Source organism: Sinohyriopsis cumingii, chromosome 1 (assembly GCF_028554795.1).
Source record: "Sinohyriopsis cumingii isolate HCF-2022 chromosome 1, ASM2855479v2, whole genome shotgun sequence".
In the NCBI taxonomy this organism is placed as follows: Eukaryota; Metazoa; Mollusca; class Bivalvia; order Unionida; family Unionidae; genus Sinohyriopsis; species Sinohyriopsis cumingii.
In genome coordinates, this window is record NC_142961.1 from 178,203,964 (window position 1) to 178,218,321 (window position 14,358).

At 34.6% G+C, this 14,358-nt stretch overlaps 1 protein-coding gene across 1 annotated transcript in view; it reads right to left on the reverse strand.

Moving 5' to 3' along the window:
* Window positions 1-14,358, reverse strand: part of LOC149808458 (uncharacterized) — a 62,446-nt gene that overhangs the window by 20,499 nt on the left and 27,589 nt on the right. The window contains exons 9-14 of the mRNA XM_089977589.1: window positions 12,208-12,323; window positions 9,907-9,985; window positions 7,397-7,540; window positions 4,089-4,403; window positions 3,290-3,439; window positions 1,009-1,098 (exon numbers count right to left, since the gene is read on the reverse strand). Of these exons, the coding sequence (XP_089833715.1) occupies window positions 1,009-1,098; window positions 3,290-3,439; window positions 4,089-4,403; window positions 7,397-7,540; window positions 9,907-9,985; window positions 12,208-12,323 (894 nt within the window). The remainder of the gene's footprint in view (window positions 1-1,008; window positions 1,099-3,289; window positions 3,440-4,088; window positions 4,404-7,396; window positions 7,541-9,906; window positions 9,986-12,207; window positions 12,324-14,358) is intronic.

Below are 14,358 nucleotides of genomic sequence, written 5' to 3' on the forward strand. Positions count from 1 at the left end.
TAGGACTGGTCAGCCTGGTGTCAGGATAATGTGACTGGGTGGGACATCATGCTACATGTCTGCGTCATGATGCCCCAGTGCTAGACATCACTACAGACTGCCACAATGCAGACATCATAGCGATATGACTGAAAAATTGTTAAAGCAACATTAAAAATCGAAATCATTCACATATTAGCTGTTAACCATGTTATTCATTATGTTTATCGATATGCATCATATAAAAAAATTGAGTATTGCCATAAATATCGATATGTGGCACACACGTTACTTCACCCCATACAGCCATGTGCATTATTCTGTCCAAACATTTATAACCACTGATCAGGTTATAGGGTAGTAGCTGGGCAGTTATATGTCAAGACACTGTGAAACAAACTTGTCAAAAAGGCTGAAATTTTGTACCATGGAGGGTAATAAAACATATTTTAAAATGATGAATGAATGGAAAAGAAAAATTTCACAAAAGGTGGAAAAAATATTCCCTGCTCAGTAATGTGCTTGTTACTCATCTTAGTTGGAATACTGGCTTTGATGAGTATTTTTTGGGGTCTCAATTGCATCATATAAAAAAATTGAGTATTGCCATAAATATCGATATGTGGCACACACGTTACTTCACCCCATACAGCCATGTGCATTATTCTGTCCAAACATTTATAACCACTGATCAGGTTATAGGGTAGTAGCTGGGCAGTTATATGTCAAGACACTGTGAAACAAACTTGTCAAAAAGGCTGAAATTTTGTACCATGGAGGGTAATAAAACATATTTTAAAATGATGAATGAATGGAAAAGAAAAATTTCACAAAAGGTGGAAAAAATATTCCCTGCTCAGTAATGTGCTTGTTACTCATCTTAGTTGGAATACTGGCTTTGATGAGTATTTTTGGGGGTCTCAATTGACTGTTTAACATTTTGTTGTCTTAATCTGACCTACCATAATGAGCCAAAAGTGTCCACCCTGCCATAATCCTAATGATCAATATATACATTTTAGCACTCACCGGTCCTATAGGCATTCCAAGTGCAGTTCGAAGGTCATCAGACAAATTGCCAGGCTTTTTTTCCTTCAGTTTGGTTTCAAATTCTTTGCCCTGCAAAAAGCAATGACACAAATATTTTTTTTATAGATGCAAGAGTTATTAAAAATATTTGCAACAATAATGGCTGAGATAATTTTATGCCTTGATCAAGAGCACTTCAAACACCACATTATATGCCCAACCTGAGTCCATGAGTCCTCTATCTAGGCACAATTAAACATGGCTGACTCTGGACTGATGGGTTTCACTGGCCTGAAGCACTGACAATATCTGCAGACTTTAACTAAGATTACTGTGTAGAAGCCATTTTTTCCTTAACAGACTTACCATGACTGTAAACTCTGAAGTCCAAATTACAAAATATCATGCCTACTGTATTACTCTAAGTGTAAGCTATCCAAAATGTCTGGACAAGGAACATGCTTTAGAGAAAAAGGTTATTCTGCAACAACCATTTTTCTTTGACCTTATGACACCCATACTAAAAGGCCTCTTTGACAACTTAGCAGTCCTCCACAAACTGGTCAAGGTATGTGGTATAAAACTGAAGTTATTAGGCAAATATTCTTCTTTCAGAAAGAGTGACCTTGACTGCTGACCTCCAAAAATCATTCAGTTCATTTCTTAGCCAATGTGCAAGTCATCCAAAACCTTCAGTGCAGTATCATGGTCAAGACCTGAAAGATATGTGCAGAAACCATTTTTCAACTTTCAGTCACAGTAGAGTTGACTGTTGTCCTTTTGATGTCCAAATTGATAGGCTTCTTCCTTTCCCCAAGTGCTGCCATCTACAAGGTGTGGTCCTGGTCTGTGATGTAGAACTGATGTTACTGTGCTGAAAACATGTGGCTATTTTCAGTAAGAGTGATTCTGACGTTTGATCTTTTAACCACCAAAACACATCTTCCTTACCCGAAGTGTAAGTGTACATAAACCATTTTACTTCTTTTAATGACCTTAATGTTTGACCTTTTGACCCCCAAATCAATAAGCTTATTACTGACCTGAAGTGCAAGTTATCTCCAAAGTGTGTTATAGTTATGTGATTTAGGCCAAATCATATTATGTAGAAACATTTTGCTTCTTTCAGTTAGTGACTATGACATCTGACAGTATGATCCAACCCCCCCTTGCCACACAAAAAAACCCCAAAACATAATGGTTCTTCTTATCCCATGTGTGGGTTACACCAAAAATGTGGTTCACATCTGTGAAGTAGAACCTGTGTGTGACTGTGCTGGAACCATATTTCTTTTTTCAGTCAGTGACCTAGACTTTTGTCCCTTTCACCAAAAAATCAAGTGGCTTCTTTTCTACCCAAAGTGGAAGTCATCCAAAAGTTTGGTAACCGTGGATGACAAAGAACTGAAGTACCTGTGCAGAAAAACAATTAACTAACAGATGAATAGAGAGTCACAGTATAATATGCTCTGCAAAGAAGCAGGTATATAAAATTGATAGACCCAGCCCCACTTGCACAGAAATACTCAAATTCAGTATGTGGTCCATCTAAATATTTTATCTCTTCACAAAATTTAACAGATCACAGTTCTGGACAAATTTTATGAAATGATTTTCTTAAGTTCAAAAAAGGTTTTAAAACATATTTAAAGTAATGCATCTGTTATACAATTCCAAAAAAAAGATATGAGAACCAAATTAAAGTTAGAATGCTTATACCTGCAATGCCTTCCAGTCTAAAAGGTGAAAGTTTTTGTGGCACTACACAAAGATTCCATTTATTATGGATAAAAGATGAATATCTACAAAGGTAGGATGGTGGTAGAGAAACTTCTTCCTGAAAGGTTAGTATAAACCTTATCAAGAAATGACTCTGCTATTACATTTATTTGATAAAATTGTAATGAAATGAACCCGATCATCTTTGCTCTCATGTGTGAAACAAATATATAGATATTTAAGAGACTAACCTGCATAAATGCAACAAAACGTAAATTTTAACTCATATTTTTAATCAGCTAAATAAAGCAAAACATTAAGGCCTATTTTGACCAGTTAAGTCTTTCCTTAGTTTACTTTTCTGTTGCTAAAAATGTATATGCCATAAAAGATACAGAAGATAATACAATGCCATTAAGGCAGTTTATAAGCAATGATGCAGACAGGATACTGCAAGTGTCTGGAATCATCTCATCATTGGACTTATTAAAAATACATCTGTTGGATAAGCTAACATGTACAGCCTCAACTTTATTTCAGCAGTAAACATCACTTCCCATACCTCATAATACAGGTCTCCATGTACAGTCATTTTGGGTTTGTTCTGGTGCCTGAAGAAGGCATCATGCAGCTTCTGGTAATCTATGTCGATCTTCCCCATTTTGGGACGCACCTTCTCGCGCATTTTGGCCTTCAAATTCTTCTGATCCTCCTGAAGAAAAGAAAAGATTTTGGATTCACCAGTAATAATCTGGAATGAAATTCCATACATGACAAATGAACTCTGAATTAATGGAATATCAAGTAACTGACAACAATTCTGGTTATCAGAACTGTAACAAAAGATGGTTTCAAATGGCATTGCAAATAGTATCGTGTGAAGCATCTACCCATATAGCAATGTTAAGACTGCCAACATGTCAAATGGATTTTCCTTGCTGGGGCATGCATTCACCAACCTCCTTGTTGATTTCTGGTCAATAACTATTTCAGTAATTTGTCCTGAACAATTTGTTTAGCTCACTAAAAACTTTTCTTCTCTCATATTACAGATTTTTTTAATTTTAAATTGCAAATACTGACACAGATGATGTGATTATTCATGAGTTGTCATCCACACAGGGTTATACAACCTTCTGTTTGTTCTTCTCAGGTTGCAAAAAGTTGCATTCAAAAGACAAACTTTCGAGGGTGAGTGGAATGCACAATGTCCAAGTTAGCAGGGACAAAAATGGTAAAATCAATAAAACTCATGTAAAAAGAGTTTTCCTGAGCTATTTTTCTGAATGACTGCAGAAACAGATGTAGCACCTGATTTGAAAGGCAATGCCAAAGATTAAACATGTCATATATTAGCCAACCTTTTCTTGTAAAGCTGCTCTCATCTCCATAATTCCAGTATCTTTTATGTAGTCTGGCAGATCAAATGGTGGTTTCTCAATACCTCGCTTGCCCTGTAGGTACTTCCTCTTAAAGCACCAGTGACGAGGTACAGGAACTGTGTTCCTTGTTGCTTTTAAATGAACAAGTAATCGCGGATCTTGGGCTGTCACATCATGCATTTCCACCACATCTGGGCGAGACACTAGTTGTTTCAGCTGTGCAACACTAAGTCTTGTTAACTTCTTCAACTTTTTCTTTGAAATTTTGTCAGCATCATCCTCTGGTTTTTTCCCCTAAACGAGTAACAGACATATTAACAACACTGACAATGAGGATAATAATGTGGAATACATGACAACTGAGAAAAATAAAGGACATCGTAAAATTTTACTCCAAATATAAATTCTTAAAAAAAACTCTCTGAAAGTAAAATCAACACTTCATTTTAATTTCGGGGTATTTCATGATTTACAAAGCCAATTTCTTCATTCTCATTATAACCCCATCCACCTCATGTAACAATATTACAAACTACCTGTGATAGAAAATAAATAATAAGCTGAGATACTGGGGCTCCAATTGGTCCAAAATTAGTGCAATGTCCAGTGCTGAAATTTTTGTACTTAATTGAAGCTACTAAATTTGAATTCTTCAAGGAATTGGATAAACTTACAAAGCAAACAATTGATTTGGATGAGAAGGAATTTGATTTTGAAGGCAATAATAAAAATGGATTCACTGTTTGCTAGGTTCCAAAGTTAGCAGAAATATAAGGTAACAATAACAAACAAGATACAGATTAAAGCACTTTCCTCTTATGGATATTTTCTCCCGTTTAGTTTCAGGTTTATTTACCTGATAAACATTTGTGTGTCCTAGCTGACTTTAGTGATGCATTGTTATTTCATTGTTTTTTTCTGAAAGTCAGTTTAGTGTGAGTTTCAACTCTACTTTATCTAGTGTTTTAAAAGTAATTCATTAGCAATTGAGCCTCAAGCAAAAGTTTTAGTATTTAGTTATATTCTTCATTGGGATTAGGCATACATGAAAATGAGGTGTGCTTTCACGAGGATTTAAACTTTTTGACAACAGTTCCCTTGAATGAAGAATTTATTTAAATAGGTATTAAATATAATTTTCATTTATAATATCATTTCCAATTCTTTCTTTCATTTTCAGTTGTTTTGTTGTTGTATGGTTTAACGCCATTTTTCAGCACAAGATAGGCTATACATGGCGGCCTATATAAATGGTGGAGGAAGAACCCGGGAAATCCCCGGAAAGAACCACCGACCCATGATAAGATACTGACAAGCTTTCTCACATAACCACATTAGTCGAATCCAAGACTCTAACCCACGCAGATAGTGGTAAGATGGCAATGATCCGTAACGGTAAGAGCTTTAGACCACTCGGGGCCCCTTCATTTTCAGTAATAAGAGTGTTTGAATACCTTTTGCTTTTTCATGTTTCTCTCCATTGTTACCTATCTCATAATATATTGATTTAAGGCAGTTAGTAGAAATTATGATTACTGGATGCTGTATAGATATGTCAGCATTGAAACAATCTAAAATGCTTTAAATTCTTTTTGTTAAGGGTGAAGAAAAAAAATGTGTACAAGCTAATACTGTTTAACCAGATTACAGAAAAAACACTGATTTATCAAACAACTTTGTTGATCTCTAGGAATCAGGAAAAAGGGGTTGTTCTTTATTGTATGTGACTAATTTTTCATTGGGTCTTTAAATTCAAGGATAAGGACAACAACAAAATCCATGAAAAGATGTACCCCATGAGAGCTAGTGATACTACAGTATGCTTTAATTCTGTAAATAAAAATACTTCTACTCTGAAAACTTAATATTTTCAGTCCTAAACATCAATTTGTACATTAAAGTGAATCCCAAAAATGAAACTTAGAGATTGTAGACAGCCAATGATGTTCAAATAAATTCTTATAGTTGCTGGTTTTGTCTCAGAACTACACATCTGACAATTTCATCTTTGAGTGTTATAGGTTTTCCAGACATAAGCCAGCATAGACTTCTGTGGATAAAAAGGAAAATGTGTGGGATTTACATAAATTTGCAAAACAATGCTTGTTTACTGCACCATTCTGAGTGCCAAGAGACAACAATTTTGAGACATAATTTCAAAATTTGCAGGGCAATAACTGGATTTATAAATACTGCAAACAATGTTTATTTGTGCATGTGATCATGCATCCTCAATGAAACCCTGGAATGTTCTTCAAATCCTACTTTAATATCACTTCTGTTGGCAGATCGATCAAGTTTTCAATGTTTATCTTGACCGTGGTTGATCAATGCAAATATTTCAAAGATTGTCTTAATAATCTCTGTTATTTCTATCGCAGTTCATCATGCTGGCATGATAATTACAAATTTCTAGATTACCTGAAATGTCAGTGAATTCCCCTGATCTAATTAGAAAATCAATTATTTTCATCATTTTGGACTAATTGGGAAATGCCATCAAACATTAATCAGGACAAAAATCACTGAAATCATTGAATTCCAAGAATATCATGCTCGATTCATGATGTAGTCCAATCAGTTATCATAAAACTTGTAAGTGAAACAAGACCATATCATATATATATTCCCTGAACCGCCAAAATGATCCTGCAGCTGATTTCTCAATAGCAAAAAGGAACATCTATATTACGAGCATGGGATATGTAATGATAAATGTAGTCAGGACAAACAGCATGGTTCTAGAGTTTGGCTCCAGAAACAAAACTGTGAATGACAGAAGAATGAATGGATAGAATGATGAACAAAAAAGCAAAACAAGTATCAAAAATGAAGAACTCCAAGACAGTAAAAGGCACACCTTGATCACTAGTCTAATATGTGGACCAAGTCACTGAGATGTTTTCTACACAACTTACTTGACATGTGTACCATGTTTGGTTGAAATACCTAAAATGACACAAGAGTTATGTTCTGGAAATAAACATGTTCATGAATGGATAGACAGACAAATTATGAACAGACACTGGACAGTGATAGTTACATCCTATTCCACCCGCTTAATACATACCAAAGAGATTAAAAAAAGACTATCAAAGTTTTGTGAAAACATACAAACATTCACTTGTCGCTGAGAGCCTAAATGATCAAATATCTTTCTGAGAGGAAAATACTGAATCTCAGTAAACCTAAAACTTCTTAAAACCAAACATTTAATTTGCTCTCATTAAATCTGTGTCTGGAGAGATTCCACTGTACATGGATAAACATGGTACAAGTGTACTTACATCATCATCCTCCTCGTCTTCAACATCATCATCATCATCATAAAGTCCCCTGGCTTTGATTGGAATAGTGGTGCTTTTTTTCTCCTCTTCTTTCTTCTCTGTTTCTTTCTTTTCATTCTCTTTTGACTGCTCAGGTTCAGAGATCTGTAAAATAAAGGTAGGCACTAATATGAAACTGGTTACCATCTATGCTTGCTTATAAGTCGAGTCCAACTGCATACAACACAGACCTTGATTTGCCATTGCAAAATTGGTCAATATGCCTCTAATATGGAAGCATTTTTACCGAGGCATTATTGTGCAGCAAGTCTTTAAATTTATGGTTTGAAGCAAAACCATAAAACTGGTACTCCACAAATACCAGCTTTTTAATGAGACAACATTATATTATTCCCTTAAAACTTCAATATTTACATTAATCTAAAACTTTAAGGCTCAGCATAATCTAGGGTGTGCATGGGTACATGGACCAGAGATCCAAAAAAAGGGTCTTTCCAAACTGTTTTCTTAAAAATGAATGTTTCAAGCAGATATTTGTTAAAATTATTACAAATAAGAAAGCAATTATATTTTTAGCTGTTGCCATTGCCAGGTGTGCATTTTTTTCCTAATGTACTTTCCTTTCAAATATCTCAGTTATGTGCCAGCATTTACTTTTGTGGTGAACATTTCGTCAATGATTCTTTTCATAACTAATAAAGTTTTTTTCAATATGCAATCTCCTGCTCCTGCACCATCCTGTGATGTATCCCACAAATGTTCAAAACCTTTCATACAAAATTAAACACAGTAGATTAATGTTGAAGCCACAGACAGCACCACTGTCACTGGCAAATGCAGGCAAAATATAATTCAACGGGTAAGTAATGGAATAATTGTACAAGTAATTTTTTAAGAATTTTATTAAACCTTTTATTTTGTGATTGCGAAACACATATTCATCCATTGTAAATCAAATAAGTGATGGCCTAAAACTAAAAAAATAAAATTGGGAAAAATTGGAACATTCCACATGACAATGCTTGCCAAATTTGATGTCAGTGTTGAGTACTTTTTAAAACCTTGTTAGCAAGTTTCTTGGATTGAACAGATGCATGGTCAGTACTAAATTAAGTTCCACCTGCTGCAAACTATGGGTGTAATAATAAAATTGGTCATTGCTGAGGGAATATGGTTTTAATACTTCTGTGAAATTGTCCTTCCGAGGAACAGATTCCTCATAAACAGTACTGTGTTAAAGACAGTGAGAACTCTAAAATTATATGACTGTTCAAGAAAAGATGATAAAACATGCAAAGATTTACCACAGTATCTTAAAACACTGCCCAAGTAGTTGTAATGGCTGTCATGTACAGTATATAAAATAATAGTTTTTTCTTATTGGGGGGTGGGTATTATTTTTCATAGATTTGATGGCTCATACATTACAGGTAGATTATGAGAAAAGGGAATTTTTCAATCCCAAGAATTTCTGAAAATTTGTGCATACACTGATTCACTTAGGAGGACCATGAAATCACTGATATTTTATGATCCTAATAACACCTTATTATTGATGGGCTTTCTGACTAATTTATGAAACTAATTTTTCCTAGTAAAATACGTTTCTTTGAGAACACTTACCTGATCATATTACCTTAGGAGAACTACTACTACCTCGCAAATCCAGCCCTCTCTGGTACTAATGTTAGCTTAAGGGTGCTAAACATTGTCTGCAGACATATGCAGCGGTTGGGCAGAGTGATCCCGCTTAGATATAAGAATTGGCGGCAAAGTCTATGAACCTCTCAGTTACTTCTGGAGTGGAAGGCACACTCTCTCTGGATATAACTGTGGGGAGGCTGAGAGGGTGTATGTGTATTATGACTGGATAAGTATTCTTGAAGAAACATTTTACAAGGAAAAATTGGTTTCTTCCTTAAATACGTTACCCAATCATAGCACCTTAGAAGAATTGGTAAGAGGTGGAGGGAGGTACATCCCCTTACCACGGAGATACCAACTCTGGTCCCCTAAGGTATGTGAGACAGCTTCTAAGTATTCTGACTGGAGGGGATTCCATCTGTTGGGGTGCGGCTTCAAACGGAAAAATCCACCCCACCCCAGCAAACCCAACAGAAGTCATGAAGCCATGTCTTTTAAAAAAGCTGTAGATCAACCTGAAAGGGCCACCTATTGAGCTGTGGATATGGGACCTACCAGATCGTATTCAGCCATTTGAGATGACAGATCTCAGAGAAAAAACTTGAAAACGCGAACTCCTATCTCCATCCCACAGCCTGAATGTCAGTTAGTGAACAGTTCTGGAATAATGCTACACAAATGGCAACTGCTTTAACCTAATGTGTAATAACTTCATATGAGATGGAGTCATTTCTTTTAATGCTGAGAAAATAACAGGAGTTTGCACATATGTCATTAAACCCTTAATACAGAGGACTGTGATGATGTGACATGAAACCTAATGCAAAAACAAATTAATCAAATGTCACAACTAATTGCCATCATACCTTAAAAGCTTCAAATATCCTTGCAAAAGTGAAATAATTTGGATCCATGGGATCTAGGTCCAATTGTTCATGAATATACCTGGAGGAAGAGAAAAGAAAATATTAAATACAAGAATACATTGCCAACCCATAGTGAGGTATAAGCATAATTATTAATATTACAAGTGGTAAAAAAGCATAATCTGGGCATTAAAAGTGTAATCTATATATTACATGCCATAATTACAGGAAACTATAAAAAAAATTCTATTTATTTTTGCTACTAGATCTGCAGTGGGTTAAAATTCTTGTCATATATGGGCAAATTCCTTGTGGATTAGTACCAGAATATAAATACAAAACATACTGACAAATTATTTATACAAAACACCCACTTTACTAGTCTGCATGTCTAAATTATTCTGAATGATCATAAAGTCAAGTGTATAAATTATGCAATGAGCATTCTGATATGCTCAATCCAAGTGCTGTATTGCATCACTCTCATGTTCTTTCAAAATTTGCAAAGCACTAATGATTTGCCATTTTCCGATCCAACATGTTTGGAAGTTTAAATAGATCCCTCTTGTCTAACATTTTTCAGCCATATAACATGTGAGTCACATCAATAAAGCCTGTTTCACTTAACATCTCATGTGACTTATTTTTAAAGTACTGGCTGGTCTGCTAACTAAATATAAAACTATAATCAATCTGTGAGATACGTTTTCAAATTGAAGAAACGTCTATTTTACTCGAAATGTGTCTTACATACAGCCAAAATAAAAAGATACTAAGGAAAGTAACTGTATGTCTACAATGGACAAATGTACTCTTATACTATTCATACACAGCATTATACTTATTTTAGAATGATCTCAAATTTATATATGTGGTACTAAAACGATGATGATAATGAGAAACATAACATTTTCTTTTGTTATTATTAATTTAATGTACCAAGAAAGAGTAATCCATATACAGGTGAACATAAGATGTAACCTTTTGGTGAAAAATCCTCTCCTCCTTGAACACTAACCATTCATCACAGTGAGTGGATTTTTCCAACTAGATATATGGTTAATGAGAAACCTTCTTTCACTAATACATATGCATTGCGAATAAACCAATTCATGATGAACTTAGTATTTCACTCTGCAATAGCAAAAGTAAAAACACTAAATTGTCATAGGTGTTTAAGAACAGATGTCAAATCTTACTGATATGAAACAGAAATGCATGCTTTATAACTTGCAATCTTAACATCAAAATAGGAATACTTCCAATTTTTATCCAAATGTTAGTTTAAGCATTTAGACTTACTGATTCAAGGTGTTTTTAGGTTATAGCATGCTTCCTAGAGTTATCTTTCCCATCACATGATACAAAGCTGACAGTCAATAAATTACTACAAAGGCATGGTATTCATCCAATGTTGATGCCTTGTGTATCCTGCTTGGAAGTTCTGTGGCATCTACTGTTTTCCATATTATCCAAATGGGTCATTCATTTTAAAATCTAGCTTGAGCTTTCTCCGGTAAGTTAGGGTATTAAGCTCATGTGATTTCTGACAGATCAACATTCAACTGCTATTGTGATCCAAGCACTTGGTTAAGCTTTCGCTAAAGAGTCATCACTGATATTACAAGCATTTCACTGATATGATACTGGTGGTAAAGTTGTGGTTCACCTAAATAAAATTGTGTCTGATAGGAAAATCCAAACCTGATAGAAGTGATTATAATTGCATTATCTGAGATCATGAACAAGAATCATTTAACCAAAACCGGAATGATTGGCATATATATATTAAGTGTACTAATATGCTTGATCTTGTCTCAGATACTAGCACAATAAAATTACCGCATGAAGAGTCATTTCATTTGGGTAGTTTCTTCTCTTACACCTGTTTATTTCAGCCAAAACCACACTACAAAGCAGACAGTATATCACCATCCATTGATTAGTTCAGTAGAAATAGCAAATATACCTGCATATACATACCAACACTCAAGCTGTTTGCAACATAGGCAAGTGTCATTTCTGCAGTATTGCGTCATGTTGAGTTCTCTCTGAAATGTCCTCAACTGAAACTGACATTCCTAAAACTCTTAACATTTTATTCCTTCCCTTCTAATAAAATTCAAAAAAAAGGCCTTAAGAATTTCCTGAACTTTGCTGATTCCTGCTTGATAAATTTCATGAACATGGATTATCTTAAACTATTGTATCTGAATCGAGATTCTGAGCTATAATTTTGTGCTAAAATAATTTTAAAAGTATGCAGCATGAAATATAAAATCTATTATAATTATGGCTCACTCAATCTGGACATCTTCTTCTGGGGTTTTTTCCGGTGCAGGTATCTTCAGGTGTTCCTGCTGCTGGTGATTTCTCTTGGTCTTCTTTTTCTTCTTCTTGCGCTTCTTATTCTTGGACTGAAAGTTAAAAATATTTGTAACAGATCTGAAATTCCAATAACAAACTGTTTCTATAATTGACAACTTCTTTGCGCTTATATGGAAGCACAGGAACATCTTTTAATCAAAAAGAAAGTTACCTCATGGTTTTTATTGTATAATGTGTATTAAATACTTAAAAAATGATTTTATGTTAATGATAAATATCTCCCAATTATTCACATGCACACTAATAACCCATAATGATAATAAAAAATCTGCTAGACGAATTCTTAAAAGTGAGTCATCTCATTTGTTATTCAGAGATACCAAACAATAATATCCGAAATTATTAAACCACATTGTTAAAGAACTGGCTACATCTATATAGACTAACCTTACACAAAAGAAGATGCCATCTAAAAAAATAATGTATACACAGAGGTCTCTTTTGGATTTTAAAACTAAGATTCCAAGACTCCTATTTTTACCAAAATAGCCCCACCAGCAAAAGTTGCAGTCCCCTCCCCGAAGAAAATATTGGGCATACCTAAGTGGCTAAATGTCCAGATGAGAAGAACCAGTGTCAGATTGCTATTGAGTATAATTTTCCAAATTATTTACACCACTGACACATAACTCTTGTCTGTCCATGAGAGAAAAGAATTTTGTCAATCCATGGAAAGATCTTATTCCCAACACTAAACCAGGCATCATACACTTTCTTACACCTGACTACTGTTCTATCCAAAATATCAATTCTAGCAACTTTAACACTCTTCTGTATCTCTTTACAATTTTTTTCAATATGCCATTTAGCCCCAAAATACTTATCCAAATTTGCAAATAGCATTTTGTCTAAGTCTCAAAATGTCTTGATATTGAAGTCACACGCACTATTTCAGCTATACTTGGAAATTAACACAATTATGAAAGCTAAAGTTGTTTATGTGGTGAACTCTTTTAATGTACAGTGGAACCCCGCTATAACGCGATGATCGGGGTCCATAAAATCGGATCGCGTTAAAAGCGGGGTCGCGTTAATGCGGGGTTTTACAATATTTAACTTTTTTCCGAGAACATATACGTGTATACATGTACAATGATCAAAAGTCGGCTTATCATCAGATGAATATTAACTGGAATGCATTAATTAAGATATATTCAAAATAATCGATGGCTAATATATTTATAGGTTATTACTGTGCATTAAAAACATTTACTAATTTTTATTTGTTTGAACGATAATACAGATTGACCGATAATACCAGACTATCGCTATATCATGAAAAGTGTATCAACACCGTATGCTACCGTGCCGTCGTGGCATGCAGTTCATCCATAATGGATGTAATTTCATTGAAAATCGTACGGATTTAAAATATTCAATAATTTTGTAATAGTCTGAATTCGTCGTGTAAAATATAGGATGAACCAAATATTGAAACCATTTACTTGCCGTCTGATATCGTACGGTCATTGCATGCAGCTATTCCCGGGTCTACATACGGTGTCTGTATTGGATATTATTTACTTTCAACTGTTTGTTGTTTGATCACACCGCCAAGCACAGCATACATGTTGGCGGCTTTTGTCCTTTGATGTTTATTAAATTGTGCGACTCTTGTATCAACCACAGCTTTGTCTGCTGCTTGGCTGTGATTGCAGTTAAATAAGAAGCCCATGTCGGCTATTGTTTGAGCAATGACTGTATACAGAATTCATGGAAGACAATCACAAAGACGATTTACTGGCTTTACTCATGGATCCGTAATAAGTAACACTTCCGATAATGTTTACTTCGGCTTAACAATTCAAAAACCTAATGAAACCAGTTTTCTCTTCTAGAGTAGAATACGGAGCTTCACCACAACCTGTTCAAATTGATAAATTTCAGAAGCCAAGCGTTGTACACACTATTTCTCGTACGTTATATATATCGTATTATTTTAGAATTCATACACGATCACTTCTCCAAAATCACTTAAAGAACCTGGATAAATTGTTAAGTTCCGATCGTTTATTATTAAAAGTCATACGCGAATTCTTCCACCAAATTATAATAAACGTTTTA